Genomic DNA, 25,849 nt, shown 5'->3' on the forward strand with positions numbered 1-25,849 from the left:
TAATCTTACATATACATATCTATATCTAAGTTCAACTCACTTTGAAGGATCAATTTAAAAATCAAATAAACCAAATTTAAGTTAGCTTAAAGGTTTTTTATTTGTGTGGTAATTAGTAATTTAGTATTTATATGTTTATTTATACAATTCATCTTGATTTTTATATTTGGTTCTTACTTAAAAATGAACAAACATGTTAAAAATTGTCTTATTTTAATAAATAAAATTATTACTACTATTTTATAATTATTTATTTTTCTATTTTTTCTCTACCTACCAAAGGAGCCCAAACATTGCGTAACATGTGGAATAACTGAAAATATTCAGTGAATAGTGTAAACACGGTAGGTACACACAGATGTCTCCTTAGATTCCACCTACATTATTCGAAGTGGAATAGAAGAATTGTTTAAGTTATAAACTTTTTTTTCTATTGAATTTTAACCTTAATGTAATTTTATAACTTTAATAACTCAATAAGATTAACCTCGTTATAAATGCAGATGGTAATCCTCTGCACTCAAATATGCCGCTCTTGTTGACAGTAGAAGTTTGAGCTTAATCTAAAATTCCGAAAGTTCTTTGAAAAACTCACCAATTGGTAGATTTTTAACAGAAATAACATTTTATTGTTTTGTTTATTTATTTGTTCACTTTTGCTGAGACAACCACAACAGTAACTTGTATATTTTCTATTTAAATATTTTTCGGAAAACGATAATGAAAAGTCGGCACCAATCATCTATAAAATATATTAATGAAATGTTCAAGGTGTACTAGTTTTATTTTATCATTATAATGAATTTCTGTCACAAAGACAACGATATTATAACAGTAATTTAATGCATAAACTCTAATCAATTGGGAAGTTTATAGAATCTTTTGGTGACACTTGATTTTTGTGAAGCTTAATTGTTGCTTGTAATTTTTGCCAAAGATAATAGTACCATTTTTTTTTTCTAAGCGTATAAAAAAAGTCAAAAGTGCAATACATAGGACTTTAGTGCAAACTTTTTTTTGGAGACATTAGAAATAGTTTCATGAAAAACATGGCATGGAATACACATGCATTGCAATTTGCTATTTATTTATTTTTTTAGTTTTTAGAGTCTAAATTTCAAAATCTAGATATATATTTTTGACAAAACTTGTTGCGATAAAAATATTTCAATTAAGAGTATGAAGAAGTTTTACAATTAAATTTAAACTCGTTCATTTTCATATAAGTACAATTTTTGTTACCCTAAAACTCGCTTACATGATTTAACATATCGATCTAAAAATAATAATTTACAGATTCATAGAGTTTCATCGGCTATGAAAGCATGCTCAATAATACAGTGGCGTTCAAGTCATTTGAAAACTAAGATAAAAACTTTCTACAAACCTTTTTGCGTTATATTTTCGGGATTCCTCTTGAAGGAATATCTTGAAATAATTTTTAAAACACACTAAAAAATTCTTTCAAAATATATAATCTAAAAGTTTAGTAATTATGTCTAAAAATTAAAGCAATGGAATGAAAAATGTTCCAACACTATGCATAGGACATTTAATTCCCGTTATCAATATGCAACACTGAATCCAAAGAGATATTTCCAAAAAATGCTTGCTATGCAGTGAGTGAACACTTAAATAAATGGCTTTTACTCATTTTTGGTTTATGTTATACCTCTACACTACTGTTTCTTTTCTATACAACAATGTCAATAATCTTTCTTTGGTATTTGCATTCATTAATGTACAAGGAAAGGAGAAAGTTTCATCGATTGCCAATGTTATGTCTCTTTTTGGGAACTGCAGCTGATATGTTGCGAAGTCTAATTTTAATATCTGTGAAGGTTGGTCTTGCGGCAGGATCAGGACTCCAGCACTCTTCCATCAGCTTTTTCCACTCAGAATCACATCGTTTTGGAATAGGAGGCCTGAGCGTATTATTGACAATACCTCCTTCATTAAATAAGTAGTAGTAAACAAACTCATCATTAGCATTCAAACAAAGCTTATTTATTTTGAAATTCATAATTTGATTGATTCAGCATGCTATATGCTCATTCATAATTTGGTGAAGTTAAACTTGCACTACAATAATGCCAGAAACAATGAAATTGTGACTCGGAGTTACAACTTAGTAGCATGACATGTCTTTCTCTTAGACATTTGTATCTGTTTGAGATCCACATCAACTACAAATAAGACAATTTCATAATATATAATCGAGTGCAAATCTTATCTTATAATCTAGTTTTGTAAAGTTGAGATAGACTTAAAGTTCACTCCATAACATTTATTCTTTTTTTCTTTATACACAAAACCCCAATTCCAGAAGTAAAATATTTTGTACCCCTTAAGAGGCACACATGCTATTCTAACTTTTTTTGGAGGATTTCATCCACAAACTCAAGATTAAAGCTAACTGATATTTGACTTCATCATCTAGCTATTTACTATTTTAGTTGCTAGCTTTGAAATTCAATACAGTAAAAAAGATATTTTATAAGCACATACTCCTCCTGGGGTAAATTAGAACGTGGACATAAAGGTCTTCTTTATGTCATTTCAATGAAACAAACAAGTAAAATGCGCATCAATAAAAGCTATACTGTGTATATTAACATCACTTTACCAAGACGACAATTTGAATAGAGTTTAGGGTCTTTGGCTAAATTGATGTTTCATAAGAAGTTTTAAGTATCAAATGCATCAGAATTGTTTACTCTTGATTTGATTGAATACTAGCAAATGTTCAACTTCACATGTGTTTTTTTAGCATGGAAAAGTGACTTTTTTCCCCAGCACATAAATCACAGAAAAGACCATTACTAAAAGAGGTTTTAGTTGCATAAAACAAAACCTTACCAATGATAGCGCCACAGTGCATGTTAGCATATGGTTCTTCCCCAGTCAAGATTTCCCACATTACAATGCCAAATGAGAAAATATCAACCTACAGGAAACAAGAATAGACAGGCACTGAATATTACACTTTCCAAGAAAGTGCTAGGTCAAAATTAAAGTAAACAAGATGGAAAGATGGTGAAGTTCCTAACCTTCTCAGATACCCTACAACTGTTACCATCCAGTAATTCAGGTGCCATCCATGGAAGGGTTCCTCGGACACCACCTGAAACAAGTGTATTACGTTTTATTCTGGATAGGCCAAAATCTCCAACCTATAGATGACACATCCACCAAGGAGGTTATTCAATAATTTGCCTTACAACAAATTTCTAAAGGGAAAAACGAAAGATATCAAGAAAATGAGAAAAAGTTAATAATCAGTCTTGTAGTTGGATAACAATTGGGATTAGATTTGTACAATAATTGGGAAAAGTGACTTTAACAAGTAATGTAAAACAACAATATGTATCTCATAATTGTGAACTTTTCTTTTCATTTAGCAAGACAACAAATGTTTAGAAGCATAACTTGTTTAACATCTCTCAGGTCAGAAAAGGAATTAAGTTATTGTTTCTCAAAATACCTTGCATACAGGTCGTTCAGGATCGCCCAGATTGACAAGTAAATTATCACACTTTAAATCAAAATGCACAATATTTTTCAAATGCAAATATTCCATCCCAAAGGCTGCATCCATTGCTATCAGGACCCTTTTACGACGGTCAAGCACTCTGCACATAGTATAATTTAATGAGTGATGAATTGTAAATATAGTTAACAGTTACCAAGTTAGATATGTAGGTTAGCTTACTTTTCCCTCTTCATGAGAACATTCTTGAGTGATCCATGCACCATGTATTCCGTTACTGTCGCCAGTGTTCCACCAGGGCCATTTGGAACTACCCCATAAAACGCCACCACATTGGGATGGTGAAGAGTTGACAGGATCTGTGCCTCCCTCCAGAAGTCCTTAATCTGAGAAACATTGTCAAACAAGAGGTTCCTCAGTGAATACACGTTAATAGCCAGTAAAAACGAGGGTTTCCAAATCAAAGAAAGTTAATGCCTCGTTCACCATGAAAGTACTTTTCCAGGTATAGCTTCATAAAGGTAATGGTATCAACATAAATTTGAGAGGTAAACTAAATAGATGATTCTAGAAATTTGAACTGCATTGTCATTTAAATTATGGGGACCTACCAACCGCTCTTGCTCTGACAATCTACCCGAGAAACAACTGCTTTTTATTCTCTTAATTGCAACATCTGTTCCCCTCCACTTTCCATGATAAACAGTTCCAAAGGTTCCAGATCCCAACTCTTGCAGTTCTTCAAGATCATCATTCTCAATATTCTGCATTTGTTACATATGAAGAACTAGTTTAAACACATATGCATGTGGGCTTTAATCTGCTTTCTTCTAATCCTATTAAAATGGGTTCAAGGAAAGGAAAGTAAAACAATAAAAGAAAAATAAAAGAAGACAGTAACTGGAGGAAAGATTGTATTACCAGAGGGATTACACCTGTCTAAATTTTCTCGTTTTCAAATACTGCCATTAGTATCCAAGTGATGAACAGAAATATAATTTATAACATTATTGTCTGATGATTATAATTCGTAACATAGAAGATCATGAAAATATAATTTCACAATTTCACACACAAAACAGATATAATAATAGGTTCAGACAGTTCTGGATTTCTAAAATATAATCAATCCTTTTGTTCAGTTTGCTATCTAGTCTCTAAAGGATCAACAAACTTTTTGAGCTAGGTCATTTTAGTTTTTTAATGTAAGGACACAGCTCCAATCTAAAAGTCAGGCAAATGGACTTCTTTTTAAGTCCAAGACAAGCATTTTTCCAAGCCTTAGAAAGCAATCAAGGCATGAACTCATTATTTAATGAAGAAAAAGGTTGACTATATTTTTAACCTGATGAAAACCCGGTTCACCAACCAAACCTCAAGAAGCTATCCAAGTTCAATTGAGGCTATGACAGATAGGGAAATCTTTCAGGCCCACAATATGACCTTACAGATCACCGGTAGCAATTTTTAAAGCCACATGAAACACAATTCAGGCAAAAAGTTTAATAAGTTGGTCTATTGAGTCAATATCATTTTGCACATCTAAATGGGAGCAAACACAGGCAAGCCTAGTTTCAGTATCAGAATTCACTGGAGAAACAAAACAATAGCTTTAAGAAAACTATTTATCCTTTAAACACACAAGTAGACCATTGGGCTAGACTTAAAAATCACTTTTAACTATTAAACACTAAATTTATGAAACTCAACTTTGGCAATACAATTTAGAGTGTACAACTTTAATCACCATCCTCGTGTTGAAAAATTAGTCAGCAAACTGTTTCAACAAAAAAAGAGATCCGAAAGAAATTTTTTTTTTTACCAAGGTAAAAATATTGAAGATAGAAATAGTAAATATATACCAAACTGCAGAAGTTCACCTGTAATCCATAAATTTCAGACTCTGTTTCAGCAGTTGCTCTATCACCAGTAGACTTGTTCAAGTTTCCACTTTCAGGCCTTGCATGCTATCATTTAGACAAGAACCTCGTGTCAATTGTAAGAGTAGTTATCCTACACCATAAACAGCAACTTCATGTGCAGATTCTCACCTTACTTTCAGATTCTGGACTATCACGTTCTATCCCTTCCTTTTTAGGAGATGTAGGTTCAACTTCAACCTTTTCATCTACATTTGAGACAACTTTTAAGCATGACTGGATACCCGAAGAAATATAATCCGTAGGTCCCTTGGAATCAGACACTGGCCTGTTGACACAGAATTCATCAATATATTCAGAAGTCCGATTCTCAACGATTGTGTTTTCTTCCTTCTGGTGCAGGTAGTACGCAGGATCTCCGACAGGGATAACAGCCTCTCTCAGGGAAGAAATCATGTCCATATACTGAATTGAAATATGAAATACGGTTATATGCAAGATTGCTTTGGATTTGACAAAATTCAAAAGAGATACACTTACTGAGATAGGTAAGGAAGATTCTTTGCCATTTTGGGACTTAAAAGGGCCAGGGAAAAGTGGTTGACTGTCATCTGCCGCCGACATAGCATATTGGTGATGTATTTTTGATGAATTTCGGCTCCTCATGGAAAACTCAGAAGTGGTTCTGTCTAATTGTACCACACTTGTTTGCCCCCTCAGGTTTAGTGGGGATTCGAGAGAGACAAATGACTCGGTAAATGCATTGCATTCACTTCTCTGTAAATCTGGAGAAGATGAGCAAACAACATGTGGAGTGTAGATGTGCTGTAAATGTTTAAAATCTATGGCATTGTTCGTTTCATCAAAGAAATCATTGTTCTTTTCTGCATGTTGCAAGCTCTCTTTACCAATTTCTAATACTTTCTTATAGCTATTAGTAATTCCGAAAACGGGCAAATTTTGATACTTAGCCAGGTGCTCTTTCCTATCAACTATCTCTCCAGGCTGTAATGAAAAATCTTCTAAATGATTTGAATTTGTTCGTGATAGAAAATTGTCTCTCTCTACATTGCGGGGAAATTGCAAGTGGACCTTATAGTTCTCATCATTCTCGTTAAGTGTTGAGTCAGAGTGTGCATGCAACATTGTGTACCGAGATCCCTCTCTAGGATCAGATTCTGACAATAAACTTGGAGACTCGTGAGGATGAGAGACAATATTGTTAAAATGATATGAACCATCACCGGTAATTAAAGGTCTCTCATAACTCGTATTATTTAGATTACATATTGCAGAAGTGACAAAGTCGTTGCTTCTGTTATGTCTGTGAAGATGAAGATTCTCACGAGGCCTCCTGATCTGGTCAGACTCCCTTATATATTGATTATTAGGATGGTAATTCACGCGCCTAGGCCCTTGAGCAAGATTGTTATAGTATGCAACTGGATCAACATAATTGGCATTGTCTACATACAGAGTATTGTCATGTGGAACTTTTTCCGTAACAAAGGGAGTAATGGTTTCATTCATAGCATTATATGGTTTATCCATAAATAGCTGTCCATTAGAATTTTGGTGATCACAAGCAGGAGGTAAAGGAGGCATTTGATTGAATGATTGGCCAGCTAGGGCTGTAAAATATTGAGGACTGGGTTTTGAGAGTAGGCCTGCAAAATTTGGAGAGGTTGGGGTGCAGTCTTTCATCTCTGAAGCAAATGCAGATGTGGATGAGTCTCTGTGAAAATGTGGAGTGTTGTAATCAATGGTATTTCCAAACTGGCTTGTATGGCTTGCTAAACTTCGCGCACTGGAAATCTGTTGTGGACTTGGATCCAGCATATTGTTAACAGCAACAACATAATGATAATCCACATCACTTTGCTGATTGACTATTGCTTCATTGGAACTTAAACTCTCACATTCATTTAAAGGAATGAGAAAAATCCTCAGCCGTTGCGAGGCTCCAGCTCTTTCAAGCTCTTCATACTCCTCGATCATATGATGAAGATCCTCGTTGGAACAAACAGATATAAGAGCATCAAGATCCTCTCCAGGAAGCTGGTACTTGATAGTGTGAGTTTGACTGCAGATAGCAGAAGTCTTCCTCATAAGTTCCTCCCATGCCATGCTCTTCCTAATTGATATTATCCGTGTCTCTCCACCCACATATCTGAGCTTCCCATCATTTGGTCTTGGTAGTATTCTACCTCCAAAGCTACAAAGAAACTTTATCTTCTTATAGAAAGAACCTTCTGTGAATACTGATGCATAAGGATGGTATGATTGAGGTGAGTCAACGTACATAGATGAAGTATTTGGTCCTGAATTAACTTGATCTCCACCACTTCCCTCCGAAAAGTTCCCTGATAGTTGTCTAGAAAATGTACCTGATACTTGTCTGATACCACCTTGTTCAAACTGGTATCTGTTCAAATTATTAGGATAGGTCCTGTTGTCAACTTCACCAACACATCCTCTGGCAAATGCAAACTCTGACAAATCCGAGTTACCATCTGAATCTGCTCTCCTTAGCCTGAAACCATGCTTTAGATCCTCATAAACCAACTGACAATTATTATCATTAATATTAACATCCAACCTGTTTGGCAGACGCATGTCTGTGTCAGTTGTGACAGGAATTCTTCTTAAGGCAACTCGATCACGTAAGAACTCCGCAGAAAACTCTTCACCCGTCTGGTAACATATGTCATGTCCATCCTCAGCACAAGAGACTTGGTTGCCTAGACCAAAATTCACCGCATCTATATAGTGTTTGCCTGAAATGCCAGGATCCTCATTGTTCATGGTGGATTATCATATAGTTAGTTTCATATAACCACTTTTTGCACTAGAGCACTGAATTCTCGACATCTAACCACGTTTAATTAGTGATGGTGGTTTCTCCTATTGTAAATTGCCCATGCCAGACACAAAGTCTAACAGATAAATCTCTTTACCTTCACTTCAAAGCCAATTTCCAGTTAACAATTTTTCCAACACAAAGATTTTCCCAACCTTAAACAGTGTACAAATTCTCATTCGCCATCCACCGGTCTAAATTACCGGATTCCGAAATCCTTCTAAAATCAATTAAACTCAGCAGAGAAACTTGAATCTTTATGTGGAGAACCAAAAAAATTTCCAGGAATTCTACGCAATGATTCCGTCCACAACCATAACAACATGAATGTTCACCACCACCATTGATATATCACCATGATCACATAATATTTCTCGTAAACATGCTCCTGAAAAGGAACCTGCACCTCAGTTCCATGAAGGAACTCAAAAGTTTCAACCCTGCATCAACAACAGCAAAATAAAAACCAAATATAAAGTGAGCAAAGAAGGAAATCAAAGGAGACCCATTTTCAGCTACATACCATTTTTTCCTTTCAAATTAATTAACCCCAAAGAAACAAAACCGTTGGATGTTGCAGAATCGTAATAAAAAGTGGAGCCTTTGGTCTTTACATAAAAAAATAAAATTGTGAAATGGGTACCTTTTTGCTTGCTCGTGCAGTAGAAAATGAGGTTTGGAGATTGTTGAAATGGGAATGCAAGGTTTTGGGGTAGGGTTAGAGGAACCCAAAAGAGAAAAATGGGAGTTGAAGCTTGGTTTTTGTTGAGAGGAAAGAGAAAGTTTGTTTGTGAGAGGAGAGAATGAGAGAGAGGAAGAGGAAAACGTTCCATGAGGGTCGGAGTTTCCGACGAAGATGTCGGAGAACAATTGCATTTGCTTAAAATGGCGCAGTAAGGATATGGATTGGACAGAGCATCGAAACAAGGCTTTTCAAAACAAAACATTGCTAAATCTTTCCGCTTCTATCTAGGCCGGATCACCATCATCTTCTTGTAATACGCGTGAAATTTTGTTGTGCTTAAATATTTTTGGATTAAATGTCATTTTACTTTTCAAATAAAATTCCTTGGTTTTACTTATTATTGGTTTTCTCTTTATAATAATATATATTAAGTGTTGTTTTAGTTTATGACACAAACAACCTTATGCAAATGACAAAATATTCTTCTCGACCCAATCATTTTTCATTTGATTGATTGGGTGTTTGCACCATGCATTAAAATCTTAATTTAGATGTTGAACTTTCCTCCATTAAAATCATGCTCTTTGTTGTATGCATTGTTTGGTCATCTCATAATGTTGAGTTTAAGACTAATTAATTATAATATTTGGATCATATGACAGTTTCAACCTTGATTAGATTAAGAATATGTCTTATAACATTGAAAATATCATACGAGGCTTCTTTTGATATATATTAATTAGTGATTGAATTTTAATTAGTGAATGAGTTTCCGTCTTATAAAAATATTTTATGTAGTGCTACAATGTTTGAAATTTTTAATGTTACATTTTGTGATGACGGTTGTCATTCAGGTAGACATGAGCACATTTTATTCACTCCAGTTCTGATCTTTGTCAAAATTCTTAAAAATTTTAAAATAAAAGTAAAGCTTTTGAAAAAAAAAATGATTTTTTTCTTATCCGGAGTGTGATCTAGTTATAAATAATTTTTTTGTACCATTTTTATACATAAATAGTTATTAAGTATACATTAGTAAATAAAAAAAGTGAGTAAAATATATTTCATTAGAAAAACTTTGTGCCTCTATGATACTACACCTAAAATCTACTTAATCTCAACTCAAATGTTAATTTAAAATAATGTAAAAGATTAAAATTCAAAAAATTCATTGCACTTATTAAATGAATCCTTACTCGTACTAAAATAACTTACCTCGAAAAAAATAGCATGGAGAATGTAAATAAATAATAGACATGTCAAAGTGAGCCAATTCGGTTTACACGGGTTAATCACGAGCCGGGTTGGAAATGAGTCAATTGAATTCGATTTAGTTTATGATGAGTCAAAAATTTTGTAATCCGGCTCAACTTACTACGAGTTAGTGGGTTAAGTGTCTTAGCTCACCAATCCACATAAAAAAATATTTATGTATTTATTTTTAAGTATTCATATATTTAAATAATTCTGTAAGCAATTCATGAGATGACAATCACAATAATTCATCATGCTCACCACCAATATATGATGAATTATTTCCAAAAAAAATGTCAATATAGTTCAAAAAAACATGACTAATATTACATATTTGTTGTCATGTTATTCAACAAAATATAAATAAAAAAACTACACATTTTTGTCATGCTAATGTAGAAAAATGTGTTTATAAGACAGTTGATTGAGTAATTTGCTATAAAACTTATAGTTAAAGATTAAAGTATCAACACATATAACTTAATAATCAAATTAATTAAACATTCAAACTATTCGAATATTATTGAGCAATTCTATCATTTAAAAATGTGAAATTTTGAACCTATATAATTAGGGGTAGTAAATAAATCTTAAAAAAAATTGTAAAGAAATGTTTGTGGGTTAAGTGGGTCAACCCACCCTCAACCCGGCTCAAACCCGTTTAACTCGTGGGTTAAGTGAGTCGGGTTGAGTTCAACTCACTCTTGAAAAAACTGATTTTTTTCAACCAAATTCGGCTCGAACCCGTGGTGAGCCAGGTTGACTCACGGGTTGAAACCTATTTAGACATCTCTAACGAAAAATGTCTAACTTGGAATTTAAAAAACTTTGTTTCGTTATATTTTTTAATTGGACATTGGTATTTTGACACCACTATTTTTTTACTATCATTTGAGACTATCCCTCACTACTATTTACTTTCTCTTTCTTCTAAAAATATAAAAGTTAACTTTTTTAATATATTTTATCCCTATACAAGTTTTTCCTTTTCAATTATAATTTTTTAATCTATGTTCCTCGTGGGGGAGAGTTAAGATTACTTTAGCTATCATAAATACATACCAAATGTAAGATTTTTTTAAAATTGATGAAAAAACAACTAATTTGTACTTTTCGTTAAAAGTTTAGTGTTATTCTTTTCACTACATATTTAAACTACAATAATTTTAATATATTAAAATATGTTTAAATATCAAAACTAGTGTATTTTGAAAATAATAGAGGAACACTACAAATAAAAATATACTATGAAATATTAAGCTAGTTATTAAATACTAATTATTTGTTTAATGCTCAATATTAAGGGAGATGAAAGAATTATTTTTACATAGAGATAAAAGGAAATTAATCAGATAATTAATAGAATTTTATTATAACTTTGTTTTACATATTATATAAATTTGTCCTTAAACTATGTTTCTAAAATAGTTTGATTTTTAATTATCCATACTTTTGAATTTTGAATTATTTTTGAATTAATTTTTAATAATATGTAACTTTATTTTATTTTCACTATTATTTCATGACTTTGAACATAGAAGAGTACTCACATTATACTCATAATTTATTTTATTGGATTGAAAATGTTAACACCAATATAATTAAAATCAAATTTTTTAAAAGCTCAAAATTTAACAAAGTCATGTGTTGGTGTATGGCCGGGTACATCCCGATCCAATAAGACAGAAATGGCCGGGATCACCCCGGTCCAAGTATGAGGCAAATTCATTGTGGCCCAGTCACTAGGGTACCTGCTTTTCACCTTTTCTCCAACACAACACAGAGGGCCCAATAAATGTGATGGCCGGATACATCCCGGCCCTCTTCGCCGAGTACATCCCGGCTTAAGGGAGTGGCAGATGGAACATGTGATTATATCGTAGAGGTACAGAAAAGCAGCGCGCAATCTCAGCCAAAAAAGAAGGAGTTGATATTTGAGAAGTACAGACGACCAAACCCCAAAAAGGAAGGAGTTGATCTTTGATAAAAGTACAGACGGACAAATCTCATAATGGAAATAGCTGATCTTTAACAAAGACACAGACGAACGATCTCAGCCAATAAGGAAAGAACCGATGTGTGCAACCTCAGTCGGAAAGGGAAAGAATCGATCCTTGAATACAAACGGCCCGCAAATAATAATAATAGGTCAATTAAGAAATTAGTATAAATTAAGGCCTACTGAACAGGTAAAGGTACGCTTTTCTCACTAACCAATTACACCTCATATCAATCACTTTTTGACTTTAGCGTCGGAGTGTCTGCAAGTACCCCCACCCCTGGAGTGCAGACGGCAGGGAGATCCAGGAGGAGTTCAGGGAGGAACAGGAGGAGGTTCGACACAGAGGGTTCTTGAGATCGTCTGGTTCCGCACTGAAATAGTATCGATCAGGTACAATTGGCGCCCACCGTAGGGCCAAACAATTCTCAAGAAGGATGGTGTCGACAAGAGCAGCAGTCGATCAAAATACAGTAGCAGCGGAGATGCAACGAGAGATGAACCGCCAGTTGGAGGAATTGAGACGCAAGAACGAAGAAGAGATAAATGCCCTGAGAGAGGAGAACCAGCGGTTGCGAAGGCAACTTGAGCAAAATTCCCAACAAAGGGAAGAATCTCACAATAATGGAGAAGGAGAGGGCGACACAGGACGAAATGAATTTAGGGTACATACCACCACCAACCAAACAGGCGCGAGACCTAGAACAGCCAGATGCCACCCCTTTGTGGACGGGATCATGGAGCACGCTGGAAGGGATTGACTATGAGCCAGTACGATGGCACTACTGATCCAGAGGAGCACGTGGACGTATTCACCACCCAAGTAGGGTTGTACACTTAAGATGACGTAATTCTTTGTCGTGTGTTTCCAACGTCCCTGAAGGGTCCTGCACTCAACTGGTTCACACGATTACACCCTAACTCTATTGATTATTTCGATACGTTGGTCACCCATTTCGACATTCAGTTCGTCACCAGTAAGCCACACCATCTCACTTCTCTGGCGTTAGTAAATATACGACATGAGAAGGGAGAATCTCTACGAGAGTTTATGGAGTGCTTCGGGAAGATATCGTTGAATATCTCTAATCTAAATCCTGAGGTCGCCATGCACCACCTTGTAACAGCGTTAAAGCCTGGTCCGTTCATTGACAGTCTGTGCAAGAAGCTCGTGAGCAATCTAGACGAGTTTCGAACCAGGGCAACCAAATTTATGCAGATGGAAGAATTAAAAGAGTTTCGCAGTACGACCCAATCAGACACTCGGGAAAAGAAATACATTGACAGAGAAAGGGTGTTAGCGCCGCGACCTGACAATAGGTTAAAGGACTCTAGACAACCAAAGTACAACAGGTACACAACCCTCGTGTCTAACAGAGCGAGAATCTTGGAGGAGGCCTTGAATGCCGACCTAATAGCAACCCCTCAAAGGGTCCCGACTCCCCCAAACGTGGATACCACTAAGCATTGTCGGTATCATCGGAATTATGGGCATACGACGGAGGATTGTTTTACCCTGAAAGATAAAATCGAAGAGCTTATACAAGTAGGACACCTGAGAAGATTTGTCAAACGGGAGGGAGGGGGATTCTCTTCCAGAGAAGAGCGAGAAAGTATATATGAGGAGCAACCACGAAGAACATCAGGGTACCAGGAGTGGCGAGAAGAAGGCGCCAGAAGGAGGGTTGAGCCCGAGAAAGATGATGAACATGATGTGAGGGAGAAGCCATTGAGAGGGGTGATCAACTATATATCAAGAGGCTTTGCAGGAGGCAGAGCCACTATGTCCGCGAGGAAAAAGTACGTCCGAGCAATCCAAAATGCCAATGTCGTATCTACATGTCCCTGGCGGCACATGCCACCCATCACATTCTGTGATGATGATTTTCAAGCCATTGACCCCCAACACGATGACCCAATGGTGATCTCAGTGGAGATTGAAGACTTTGCAATAAGTAAAACCTTGGTAGACCAGGGTAGTTCAGTGTATATCCTGTACTGGGACATTTTCAAAAAGTTAAGAATTTCGGAAGTAGAAATCCAACAATACTCGAAGCCGATCATGGGCTTCTCAGGGGAGCGAGTGAATACAAAGGGCTACATTGATTTGTTCACCAAATTCGGAGCAGGGAGAACGACACGAACGGTAAAAATTCGATACCTTATTGTTGACGCTCATACCTCTTATAATATTTTGCTAGGGAGACCTTCGTTGAACATGCTTGGTGCGGTGATATCCACATATCACTTAGCTATAAAATTTTCGTCAACTTCGGGAGACATAGTCACTGTGCATGTAGACCAGCCATCTGCGCGCAGATGCTACACAGACAGCTTGAGAGAAAGACCCATACACCAAGTTGAGAGCCCAACACCGCTACAATACCAAAATCAAACCCAAGTCTTTTTACCAGGGAAATCTAGTGTGGCGAATGGCAAGTGCTGCCCGGAAACACGAGGGGAAGTTCTCGCCCAACTGGGAATAGGGCCATTCCGTGTCATGGAAGTTGTGGGTAAATGCACATACAGATGGGAACACCTATCAGGTGTCTCTATTCCAACAACCTGGAACGCCTCACATATGAAGTATTACAAAGGTTTTTGGTCAAGAAGGTTTTAATGAGGCATCGTAGCAATAAATAAAGCATAATTTTTCATTATTATTACTCTACGCTTACATTTTCCATCGCTGAAGCACGCACACATTTAAGTCAAGTGCATCAATCAAATACTTTCTTAGCATTCTCTCTGTGGGAAAGGAAGCTTCATCAAACTATATGATCCCCCATATCTATATCAATGGGAAAGTAAGCTTCATCAAACCAGATGATCCCCTCATATCTGTATCAATGAGAAAGGAAGCTTCATCGCCCTAGATGATCCCCTCATATATATATCAATGGGAAAGGAAGCTTCATCGCCCTAGATGATCCCCCCATATTGATAAAATAAATACGACAAAGATGACACATAACAACACACAAAAGCGAACTTACTAACCTAGTAGGGCAAGAGGCCATCCACATCTCGGCCAGGAATGGCCGGGTACATCTCGGCCAAGACACATGTTGGCAGCGTCACAACCACATCCTAGCCAGGAATGGCCGGGTACATCCCGTCCAGGAATGGCCAGGTACATCTCGGTCAACCACACTCTTTCTTTCCTTCATACTCAATTTTACACATTTCAGCCTCTTGTTTCACTTTGTTCACTACGAGACTAATGGGGGCTAGTGTTGGTGTATGGTCGAGTACATCCCGGCCCAATAAGACAGAAATGGCCGGGATCACCCCGACCCAAGTATGAGGCACATTCATTGTGGCCAAGTCACTAGGGTACCTGTTTTTCACCTTTTCTCCAACACAACACAGAGGGCCCAATAAGTGTGATGGTCGAATACATCCCGACCCTCTTGGCTGAGTACATCCCGGCCCAAGGGAGTGGCAGATGGAACATGTGATTATGACGCAGAGGTACAAAGGAGCAGTGCGCAATCTCAGCAAAAAAGGAAGGAGTTGATATTTGGTGAAGTACAGACGGGCAAACCCCAAAAAGGAAGGAGTTGATATTTGAGAAGTACAGACAACCAAAGCCCAAAAAGGAAGGAGTTGATCTTTGACAAAAGTACAGACGGACAAATCTCAGAATGGAAAGAGCTGATCTTTAACAAAGACACAAACGAACAAACTTAGTCAATAAGGAAAGAACTGATGCGTGCAACCTCAGTCGGAAAGGAAAAGAATCGATCCTTGAATACAAACGGCCCGCAAATAATAATAATAGGTCCATTAAGAAATTAGTATAAATTAAGGCCTACTGAACAGGTAAAGGTACGCTTTTCTCACCAACCAATTACACCTCATATCAATCACTTTCTGACTTGAGCGTCATAGTGCCTGCAGGTACCCCCACCCCCGGAGTGCAGACGACAAGGAGATCCAGGAGGAGTCCAGGGAGGAATAGGAGGAGGTTCGACACAGAGGGTTCTTGAGATCGGCTGGTTCCGCACTGAAATAGTATCGATCAGGTACATCATGAATAATTACAAAAAATAAGAATAAAGTTAACAAAAATATGGTTTATTAACTTTTGGAGAAAAAATCAATAAACAAAATTATTAATTTTATATATTATACGAATCAAATTTATAAGGGTTAAATATGTTTTTGATCCCTTAAGTTTTAGTGAATTTTGAAATTAGTCACTCTGTGAAACTTTGTATCATTTTAGTCATTCGTCTTTAGAAATGTATATATTTGGTCTTCTTATTAAATTTTGTCAAGTTATTTGACATTTTAAACGCATTTTATGATAATATTTGAGTTAACACTAAAGTAAAAATGTGTCAAGTGGTGTAAACAATTTAAATATTATCATGAAATGCGTTTGAAACGTCAGATAAACTTAACAAAAATTTGTTAAAAAAACTAAATTCATGTATTTTAAAAAATAAGAACTAAATTGGTCGAAAATTTTAAAGAAGGACTAATTCCAAATTTGACTTAATTAAAAAAAAACATATTTAAACTAAATTATAATTAAACCTGAAACCACTCCAAGGGCAGAAGTGGAAAACCGGAAAAGAAAAACAAATCGCTCGCAATAGTCTGGCGTTGGCGGGAAAAAGGAAACTAGAAAACATAATCGAAAATGGATATATGCAAAAACGGAAAATGAGAAGAGAACAGAGAATAGAGAAGTGAGAGTGTGTGTGTGTGCAAAATGGCGGAAGATAGCTCTACCACCGATGTTCAGAGAATACTCGCAGCCATTAAATCCTCCGAGGCAAGCTTCTTCTTCTTATCATCATCTTTGTTTCTACTTGTAAACTACACCATGTCACTGTGGTCTCATATTTTAGGGTTTTATGTATAGGTTGTTGAGGATCGCGTTCAGTTGTTTAACGACCTTGGACGCATAGAATTGAAGAACGTGTCCGAGTCTGACTATGCTTCCGTCGTTAACTGCGTTGTGGTATCCTTGTTTGGTTTATTCCCAATCACATTTGTGTTAATTTAAAACTCACTGCAAATTCCGTTAGAGCTTTATAGTCAATCACATGTAACATTCCTATAGTTAGATGCCTTATTGTTTTTTTTTTTCGTCACTTTGTTAGTGCTCATGTTTGAAATTGTAAGATTCATGCCATTTCAAGCAATATATAAGCCTCAGATTTAAACAAAATTTAGAATAAGAAAGAACTGTGTTACCTGATATTGAAATTCCCGACTTTTGTTTTTCTTTTAGTTAATATGTCCTTGTTACAGAGTATTCACGATCGTCATTTATGACTAATCCTGGTCTAAGAGCCTGATTGGTTACTTTTAGGGAAGTTTTTCTTTTCTACTATGATTTTTTTTTTTTTTTATCCACAAGACTAAATGCATGATCTTGCTTAGGGGGTTCAAATCTAATGCATTTGGCCTGATGGTTTGTTGGTGAAACTTCATGACTTTATCTGTTATTGTACTTGTATGCTACTCTGAACTCTAACGATTTTCTGCATTCCTGTTACTACCTTAACGGCTAGCTTGACTTTTTGGGAGCACTTCACATGTTTGGATGTGACACAGTGCATGCTAAATAGAAGTATCACAAAAGTGGCTTTGCGCCTTATAGATTTTAACCTATCCAGTTGCCTACCACAAATTCTCAATCTCGGAGTCAAGGTATCTCTTTAATTGTCTCACGTGTTTTACTTTTTCTTTATCTTTTATATATCATATAGCACTTTCACATCTCCTAATTTTAATATATCTCTTTTATTATAACTTAATCTTACTATTAGGCTACTGTCTGGTGTGGCAAGCATCTAAAGATGAGTCTCCTTTCAACAGAAGAATCTCAGGAAGAAGAACACAGCTCTGTATTTTACAAGGTAGGAGTTCTGTGCTGTATATTGATCTCTCAAATAATCCTTGAATAAGTTTTTTTTTTTAGTTTACAAAAGGAAAAAGAAAGCTTCTTACTTTGTTGGTTGTATGTATTTTTAGTAGTTTATCACGATCATTTTATAATTTGATCTTGATTTGTAATTTGGAATTGTTCTCTCCTGTACTAGGAGTAAAAGTTACTCATGAATATGTTTTTATTTCCCAAAGATCAGAAAGTAGACATTCAAGAGATGCCTTTGCTGGAAAAATATAATTGGACTTGAGTTTCCTTTGATCTATGCAGGGAAGAAGAGATAATACTTGTATTATGCTTCTCTAGTTATTTAATTTTTTTTATGATTTATTTTGACAATGTGATATAGCAATGTGGTCAAAGAGGGTTACATATCTGAATTAACATTGGACAGAGAAGGACAGCAGAAAAACAGTGAGAAGAAAAATTGAATAGTCTCAATGTTTAACTACTGCTCATTGGTTGCCATTATTGATTAAATACTGAGAAGTGAGCTTACAATTGATAATTAGTGACCATGAACTACTGATGCCTGCATGCTATAATTTGTGAAACCCAGCATAGTGTAACTAGTTCTGTCTATTAATTGAGTTAATGGTAAAACTCAAAATGACTCATTAATAAGATTAGACAAAAAGAAAACAGCAATGGAGCAAAATTGCCCACTAGGCCAATACCTCAACATTGTTTAATACAAAATAGAAGTGAAGCACTTATTAATTTTATCCAATCAGTTGCTGTGACGATTAAATCTCCTTAATCCTTGAAGACATTAATTACTAGTGCTTAAAATTACTTAACTTATGATTGCTTTTTGATTTTAATGCTATCCCTGGAGGCAATGAAATGCTTTGATTGTGATGATAAGGTGAAGAACTACACATTGCTGCTGCTCTTAACTTATTTATGGCATCAATGTTTGAATAAGAAGAGAGTAAAAGTTCTCCTAAAGCACAATCAAATCACAAAACATATGTTAGAATTTAAGCACAAGAGGAGAGCCAATTCAAAAGATTAGTCCATTCAGTGAGAAAACTTCTAAGCCTAATTACAACAGCAAGTAGCTTATATCATTTAATGCGGGACTCCTAACAACATATGGAAGCAAATCATTAGTAGAAGTCCAAAAGGATGGAAACATGAGCATATCTGATGTGTTTTCTGATTTGAATGCTTTTACTGACAGTTATTTATGTCATTGATTGAACTTTCAGTTTTAAAGTATAAAATACGAAACAAAAGACCTCGTAAAGCACCATAAAAGCACAAAACGTAGCAGAAGTCTAAAAACAGGAGAAAACGAACATATCCAAAATGTTTTTTGATGCTGATAAAAGCTTTTACTGACAACCTCTGTTATTATTATTATGCACTATTCAGATATTGTTTAGAGACATAGCACACTTCACAGGATTAATCACTTTTTCATTTTTCTGAAGCCTTAAATATAAATAGAACGGTAAAAAGTATCGACTGCTTCTTTTCTTATGTGGATTCTTTTATATATTGGTGGTAAATGAGAATGTGGTTGTTCTTAAGTGAATGCATGAGTCTTTTTGACTTGTGTAAAGCTCTTGGACGAATTGCATGGTTTTCAGCTTTGAAATATTCATTTGATAATTTGTTTAGTTACATCATTTTCTACTCAGTTATTTTTGTGTCATGTTTGCAGCTTCTTGTCGAGATCCTAAGGTTTTCTGCATTAACATTTTCAACTTTGTTGAGATTCACTGATTTTGGTGACAAGGAATTGATGGACACAGTAGAAATCTTCATTTCAGAAGTATTAAATCTGACGAAAGATTCTATATCACATGCTAAGGTAATATGTTTCTCTCAGTAAACAAAACTTGACAATGTGGGGACATTTTATATGATTTTTTTTGTAACTAAATGATGTGGGTTTTAATTTTGTTCTATTGTCAGTTATTATTTTCTTTTAACCTTATTACCTAACCATGCATTTTCACATTATTAAGGGAGTGGGACTTAATACATAAAAAAATTTCTCTGGTTGTAGATCAAAACTGAACTTAATTTGTCGGTCTTTAGAAAATGGCATGCCTCTGAAATTTTTGATCTCCCCGAGATGTTATAAGTTTCGATAAAGTCGTTGAGCGGTTAAATATATGATTTCTATAAATGTTTTATGATAGTGAAAGTTGTGTAGCAAAAAATAATGTTGCAGAGATGATATTTTTCGTATTTATATTTTTACCATGCAAAATTTTGTATCTGTTCCTAAGCATAGTTCATTTAGTGCTCCTAAGCAGAAAATTCAATCATTTGGATCAGAAGTATCGAAGGATGCACCCATGGTCCTTGATGCTGTGGTAAAATTTTGCAAGGCACGTTCTGAATTAGTAAACTGGGAGGAAAGTGATGAAAATGGGTCGGGGCTTGACAAACCTATCTCTGTTGTTCATGTTATCAGCATAACAAAATGTGCAATAGCAAAACTGTCTCAGATTGGTGTTTTTGCTGCAAACGATGGTGGCAATTCTGTTAATATTCTTAACATCTCCTGGAAAGGTGTTGTTTCTTTGCTTCAAATTGGCGGTGCGCATTTTACGGAAGTTAACGTAGCAAATATAGTGTTAACTTTGCTTGCGTTGATAACGGAGCCTCTGAAATGTGCTGCCCAGGCTTGGTCTTCATCACTCAATGAAGCAATTTCTGTAATTGAAGCTAAAAGAATCATTGTGCCATTGAGATTCTACCTAATGACTACTCATAAAATATGTTCGTTGTATCCTCATCAGGCGTATACAGTTTACAGGGAAATTTCACTGTGTGTTCTCAAGATCACAAGTTTTTGGATTTTTGTAAGCAATGAAAACCTTCTGAAATGTGCATCTGTGGCAATTACCGAACTACTGGAAGAAACAACCCTGGATCTACTATTGTCTTTGCTAAATTCTCATAAACTGAAACTGGAACAGAAGCTTGAGGTGCTAGAATGGTTGTTCATGAATAAAGGGGATTGTCACTCTGTCCTTGATTGTGCAACCTTAAGTGGTTGTAACGCTGAATGGGTTAATGACATCTTTTGCAATAGTTGTGAAAGTATGAGCAGAGCAAAAATGATAATACTTGGTCGGGTTGTATTGTTTATTAACTTTCTCAGATATTCTCGTGGGCTTGATGGAGATGTGCAAATAGCAATAACAAGGAAGCTCAATTGGTTTTTGGATATTTTAGTTGAGGAAGATGTCTACTCTCACATACTTGTTTTGCAATTTCCTTTATTGTATGGCTCTGGAAAAACAGCAGAACTGGTATCACGGCCTATTTTCACTTCCCTCTTGCAAGCGTTCAAAACCTTCATGATTGTGATCTCTTCAAGTACAGCTTGGAAGGAGTTGGAGTCTTTCTTGCTAGAGAACTTATTTCATCCTCACTTTCTATGCTGGGAGATTGTAATGGAATGCTGGTGCTTTATGTTGCGACATGCTGAAAAAGAGATGGCAAACAACATCGTTGGCAAACTATGCTCATTACTTAAGCTGTTGGCATCCTCAGACTCAGTTTTCTTGCCTTATTCTTCGTTCAGAAAGTTGGCAAGATCCATATGCATGCTTTTAACCTATGGTGCACGATCAATAGTTAACGAGGTATACATTTCTCTTGTCGGTGATGGGAGGTCACAGTTGTCACCAATTTTTTGTTTGGCTCTGTTCATGGAAGGTTTTCCACTTGATTTACTGGCAGATGAGTTGAGAAACACTTCCATTCAAAGAATTAAGTCTGATTATTTAGACTTCATAGACAACTTTGATGAAGCATCAATGGTGGTATTCTCCTCTGGTTTGTTTGGTGTTCCAGTTTTTATTCTTTCTGCTTCTTTGCCATCACTGTAAGTATTCTGGGTTCTGTCGTATTCCATCCTTTTTTGGATTATTATAAGTCACTAGGAAATACATGAAGTATAAACTTCATTAAAAAATATAGAATGCATACCCATTTTGCTATTGATTTGTTTTTATCTCTATCATTCATAGTTACTTGTATAGTCTGCGTACAGCACATGGGGACATCAACCCAAAAGGATTTATGAGTTCTGTATACTTTATTCTCTCTTTATGTCAGACTAATTATATCTTGCAAGCGAAAGTCAGAATTATGTGACCTCTCAGAATCAAATGCATGTTTCAATCTGATCTGAATGTTTTACTGATGGACACGATTTTTCTTCATTTCAATCTGATTTTCTTTATCGGTTCATTAAACCTGAATATTGTTGGTGTCATCTTTAAGAATGATATTCCCATTTCTGTGCAGGCAAAATGGACTATCGGATATTGATGCAAGGGCCTTGAAGTTTTTGGTTGCAGTTTCTTCTAATTACAAAAGTACTGTGGACGAAGTAATTAAGAACCGTTATCTCCAACTTTTCAGTGAAACTCTAGGGATAATCTCATATTTGGAACAACTGTATACCTCAAATGATATTGAACAAGCCATCATGGAGATTCAAAATATCTTTTTGTCCGAGCCGGGAGCCCATTTGAACAAATGCAAACCACATTTGGCTCAATTCCTTGCAGGGCTTGTTCACGTGGAAATTTCAGAAAGTGACGATGATGCAAAGAGCTGCGCTGTGTGGGAATTATATCACTTGCTCTTGAAAGAGCAGCACTGGGCACTTATTCACTTGGCAATTACCGCATTTGGATATTTTGCTTCTAAGACTAGGTGCAATAAGCTATGGAGATTTGTTCCACAGGATGCAGCACTTTCATATGACATAGTTTCAGGACTGGAATCAAATCAGGAAACATTTATGGTTGAGTTTGGGAAATTTCTTAAAAAGGAAAAGGCTCTTCTTACAGTTGCACCGAGCCCTGAACAGCTTGAGCTGTTAGGTAGAGAAGGCCTTGTGTTGAAACAGATGGTCCAAAAGGTTTCAGCCATTACCGAAGAGAAAGATAGATGTGATAAAATGGAAGTTGATCGCAAGAACCAATCAAATAAAAAAAGGAAACTTCCTGATGGAATTAGCAGAGGAGTGGAATTGCTGAAAAGCGGTTTAAAGATTATTGGTGATGGTCTTTCCCAGTGGCAGCTTAATCATTTTGATACTGCTGAACAACATGTAAAATATTTGACTCAGTTTTCACAACTTGAAAACGTAATTACTCACTTCGAGGAATTGACCGGGAGCGGTGAGGTATGTTCATCTTCTATGCAGAATAATTCTTGAGGTTGATTATTCATTGATGCATGTTTTATTGTAAAGAAATGTTCAGTAAAAATTTAGTTCCTTCTCCTTATCTTTTTTATATTGTATTATAGTGATTTAGCATCATGTAGTATTCTAGTACAAATTCTCTCTAGGTGAAGACAATGCTACTTGTGTCCCATAACAATGTCTTCACTTGAGGTTTTCTTTTTGCCCCTCTCTAACTTTCTTATGTTTAAAACATAAGTGATAGATATAAGTTCTATTTATGGGTGAAGGAGGTGAAAAGAGCAGATAAGAGAAGGGAAAAAACATTGTGAAAGACGAGATAAATAACCTGTTGTAACACATTAAGTAAAGATGAAGTCATAAATATTATACTTAATTATAATTTTAGTTTCTATATTTTGTAAAAATTTGAAATTTTGCTTTCTTTTTTACAATTTTAGTTTTTGCATTATGTTAATTTTTTATTCAGTTTTTAATTTGTTTACAATTTAACTTCTTAATTTTTTTCATATTTTATAATTTTGATCAAATTTTTATTATTTTTAATTAATTATAATAGTATATTTATAATAATCACGTATTAATTCACATATTTTAATATGTAAAAATTAGAAAATAAAATGACAAAATAAATAATTATCATGTTATTTAATTAATGAAAAAATTAAGTAACAAAAATTTAATTATAAAACAAATTTTTGAATATTAAATAGAGAAAAAACATTAGTAAATATTTAATTAAAAATATCTAAATTTATAACAAAGTTTAAAACTTGATTAATGTTATAATAAATAATATTATATCTCTTCCACAAACATTTACCAATTTTAAGAGTAACTCTTTCTAGTATATTAAATGACACAATTTTCTTCTCTCTACTTCTGATGATAAAGAAAGATTCCGTAAAAAAAAAGTGTTTTGATTGGTAAATGTCATATAATTAATTGTTAGAGATTTGCTGCATTTACATGTTTTTTATATTGTTTTTCATGAATCTAAACATTCTTTTCTACTTCTTTCAATAATATGACATGATTTCTTATCGTGCTTATTTGATCTTTTATAGGATTAAATTAAAGCATCTATTATCCTACATTCAAGTTAATATAAGAATTATAATGAAAATATATATAAAATTGATATCGAGTTGAATTTGGTACTGAGATTAATGCGGTTATTGTATAAACTAATGTCATCTTATCTTTTAGTCATAGAATATGTTTTATTACATTTATTGTAACTTGAAAATGTATGAATACATCTTAATAAAATAATTAATTATTTAAATAAATAATATAATAATAATCAGTTATAAAATAATCATTATTTTATAAAATAATTAAATGAATATATGGATTAGTAATAGTGTGTATAAACAAATACTTATTAAATGAATTGAAGTTTGATTTAATCTATCCAAGCAAATACAAATATTTTTAACTATTGTATTCACGACTATTTACGTATCAGATAGAGAGTATGTATGTATATATATACTAAAGAAAGAAAATGCTTAACATTATAATAACTTTTCTGATACAAATCAATGCATATTTGATTGACATTATATAACTTAGAGGGTTGACTCACACACCACTCTTTTATTAACGCTAACATTTATTACAATTTTCTCTTTCAAAAAGACTGTTTTCTTAGGAAGATGCCAAACGTTTTTCTCTGATACTATTGATAGTAGCTACCTGTTTCTGATGGTCTGGGAGATTTTCTTTAATAACGGGAATATTCTTGAAATTATTATACCAGGAACACAGCTGAGGGAATTTCTCATCTTGAAGAACCTTCACTCCAATAATATCTTCTGCAACCTCAAAAAATTTGAACATGGACCCAAAAGCTATGTCCACAATGTTAATAACTTCTCCCCCAAAAATTTTCTTCTCACCACCAAAACACTGATTCTCAACAACCATGAGATGCTTCGAAAGATTCTCTATGCTCTTTTCTCGTTCTTCATCAGAATTGCTACGGTAGAATGCCACACCTGCAGAAAACTTCAAAAGTTCATCCCATACAAGTGTCATTAGCAAGGTAAACTAAATCAATTAATGCTAAACTTAAGATAAAATGAATATTAATCGTATACAGATGCTGCACAGGCTCATGATAATAATGAAAAACTAGAAATCTGCAGGTTTTCAAGAAGTACCGTTTCTTCAGTATAATTAACCCAAAACCGTGCCAAAGCTCTGTTGTAGGGATCAGAAGGAAGCAATGGGTTATGTGGCCAAATCTCATCTAAGTATTCAACAATAATCATGGACTCACATAAAGGTTTTTCATTATGAACCAGCACTGGAGTTTTCTTGTGCACAGGGTTGTATCGAAGAAGTTGAAGACTCTTGTTGTAGCGATCTTCCTCTATATACTGATATGGTATATCCTTTAACTTCAAGGTCCATACCACCCTCAAAGTAAAGGGACTATACCAAAACCCATGAAGCCTCACCTCTCCCATTTTGCCTTATTTTTCCAAATCCAACACTAACCTATTTATATCACACTCATCCATGGGGTTATCCTATCTACCACAACTTTCACAAATAAAAGAAATATTAATTGC

General features: G+C 34.8%; 4 protein-coding genes across 9 annotated transcripts; 2 read left to right on the forward strand and 2 right to left on the reverse strand.

The window, feature by feature from the left end:
* Positions 1-1,624: 1,624 nt before the first annotated feature.
* LOC114192759 (PB1 domain-containing protein tyrosine kinase) lies at positions 1,625-9,228 on the reverse strand. 4 transcript variants are annotated; one of them, XM_028082568.2, is made up of 11 exons: positions 8,874-9,228; positions 7,970-8,670; positions 5,911-7,903; positions 5,542-5,835; positions 5,371-5,457; positions 4,102-4,254; positions 3,713-3,876; positions 3,485-3,632; positions 3,051-3,173; positions 2,860-2,947; positions 1,625-1,950 (listed from the first exon to the last, which is right to left on the reverse strand). In XM_028082568.2, the coding sequence occupies exons 2-11, from the start codon at positions 8,173-8,175 to the stop codon at positions 1,763-1,765; spliced, it is 3,444 nt and encodes a 1,147-aa protein (XP_027938369.2). In that variant the 5' UTR covers positions 8,176-8,670; positions 8,874-9,228; the 3' UTR covers positions 1,625-1,762. The 4 variants fall into 4 exon arrangements, with proteins under 4 accessions (XP_027938369.2, XP_027938370.2, XP_027938368.2 ...); XM_028082569.2 differs by having other exon boundaries at positions 1,625-1,925; positions 5,911-8,670; XM_028082567.2 differs by having other exon boundaries at positions 5,911-8,670; positions 8,874-9,227.
* Positions 9,229-12,792: 3,564 nt separating this feature from the next.
* On the forward strand, positions 12,793-14,788 carry LOC146884856 (uncharacterized). The gene is made up of 2 exons (XM_085676053.1): positions 12,793-12,939; positions 13,052-14,788. Exons 1-2 carry the CDS (start codon positions 12,793-12,795, stop codon positions 14,786-14,788), a joined length of 1,884 nt encoding a protein of 627 aa, XP_085532179.1.
* A 2,032-nt stretch (positions 14,789-16,820) lies between these two features.
* LOC114190449 (holliday junction resolvase) lies at positions 16,821-23,464 on the forward strand. 3 transcript variants are annotated; one of them, XM_085675561.1, is made up of 7 exons: positions 16,821-16,954; positions 17,045-17,141; positions 17,702-17,838; positions 17,958-18,047; positions 19,749-19,898; positions 20,350-21,932; positions 22,358-23,464. In XM_085675561.1, the coding sequence occupies exons 1-7, from the start codon at positions 16,892-16,894 to the stop codon at positions 23,277-23,279; spliced, it is 3,042 nt and encodes a 1,013-aa protein (XP_085531687.1). In that variant the 5' UTR covers positions 16,821-16,891; the 3' UTR covers positions 23,280-23,464. The 3 variants fall into 3 exon arrangements, with proteins under 3 accessions (XP_085531687.1, XP_085531689.1, XP_085531688.1); XM_085675563.1 differs by lacking the exons at positions 16,821-16,954; positions 17,045-17,141; positions 17,702-17,838; positions 17,958-18,047 and having other exon boundaries at positions 19,757-19,898; positions 20,372-21,932; XM_085675562.1 differs by lacking the exons at positions 16,821-16,954; positions 17,045-17,141; positions 17,702-17,838; positions 17,958-18,047 and having other exon boundaries at positions 19,760-19,898; positions 20,337-21,932.
* Positions 23,465-24,762: 1,298 nt separating this feature from the next.
* LOC114192361 (putative glutathione S-transferase) lies at positions 24,763-25,773 on the reverse strand. The gene is made up of 2 exons (XM_028082061.2): positions 25,436-25,773; positions 24,763-25,280 (listed from the first exon to the last, which is right to left on the reverse strand). The coding sequence occupies exons 1-2, from the start codon at positions 25,742-25,744 to the stop codon at positions 24,921-24,923; spliced, it is 669 nt and encodes a 222-aa protein (XP_027937862.2). The 5' UTR covers positions 25,745-25,773; the 3' UTR covers positions 24,763-24,920.
* Positions 25,774-25,849: the final 76 nt, after the last annotated feature.

This window comes from Vigna unguiculata, chromosome 7 (assembly GCF_037176805.1).
Source record: "Vigna unguiculata cultivar grain cowpea cultivar isolate G323 ecotype 2 chromosome 7, ASM3717680v1, whole genome shotgun sequence".
NCBI lineage: Eukaryota > Viridiplantae > Streptophyta > Magnoliopsida > Fabales > Fabaceae > Vigna > Vigna unguiculata.

What these genes read in the sequence shown, in the direction of transcription:
- LOC114192361 (XM_028082061.2), bottom strand. Translation starts at nt 25,744, where the DNA reads ATGGGAGAGGTGAGGCTTCATGGGTTTTGGTATAGTCCCTTTACTTTG. An exon ending in TTAATTATACTGAAGAAACG is followed by an intron (nt 25,281 to 25,435) that starts GTACTTCTTGAA and finishes GAACTTTTGAAG; the next exon opens with TTTTCTGCAGGTGTGGCATT.
- LOC146884856 (XM_085676053.1), top strand. Translation starts at nt 12,793, where the DNA reads ATGGAGAAGGAGAGGGCGACACAGGACGAAATGAATTTAGGGTACATA. An exon ending in AAGGGATTGACTATGAGCCA is followed by an intron (nt 12,940 to 13,051) that starts GTACGATGGCAC and finishes ACGTCCCTGAAG; the next exon opens with GGTCCTGCACTCAACTGGTT.
- LOC114190449 (XM_085675561.1), top strand. Translation starts at nt 16,892, where the DNA reads ATGGCGGAAGATAGCTCTACCACCGATGTTCAGAGAATACTCGCAGCC. An exon ending in TTCCGTCGTTAACTGCGTTG is followed by an intron (nt 17,142 to 17,701) that starts TGGTATCCTTGT and finishes TAACGGCTAGCT; the next exon opens with TGACTTTTTGGGAGCACTTC. An exon ending in ATTCTATATCACATGCTAAG is followed by an intron (nt 19,899 to 20,349) that starts GTAATATGTTTC and finishes GCTCCTAAGCAG; the next exon opens with AAAATTCAATCATTTGGATC.
- LOC114192759 (XM_028082567.2), bottom strand. Translation starts at nt 8,175, where the DNA reads ATGAACAATGAGGATCCTGGCATTTCAGGCAAACACTATATAGATGCG. An exon ending in GTCCAGAATCTGAAAGTAAG is followed by an intron (nt 5,458 to 5,541) that starts GTGAGAATCTGC and finishes TCTAAATGATAG; the next exon opens with CATGCAAGGCCTGAAAGTGG. An exon ending in GTTCTCATGAAGAGGGAAAA is followed by an intron (nt 3,633 to 3,712) that starts GTAAGCTAACCT and finishes TACTATGTGCAG; the next exon opens with AGTGCTTGACCGTCGTAAAA.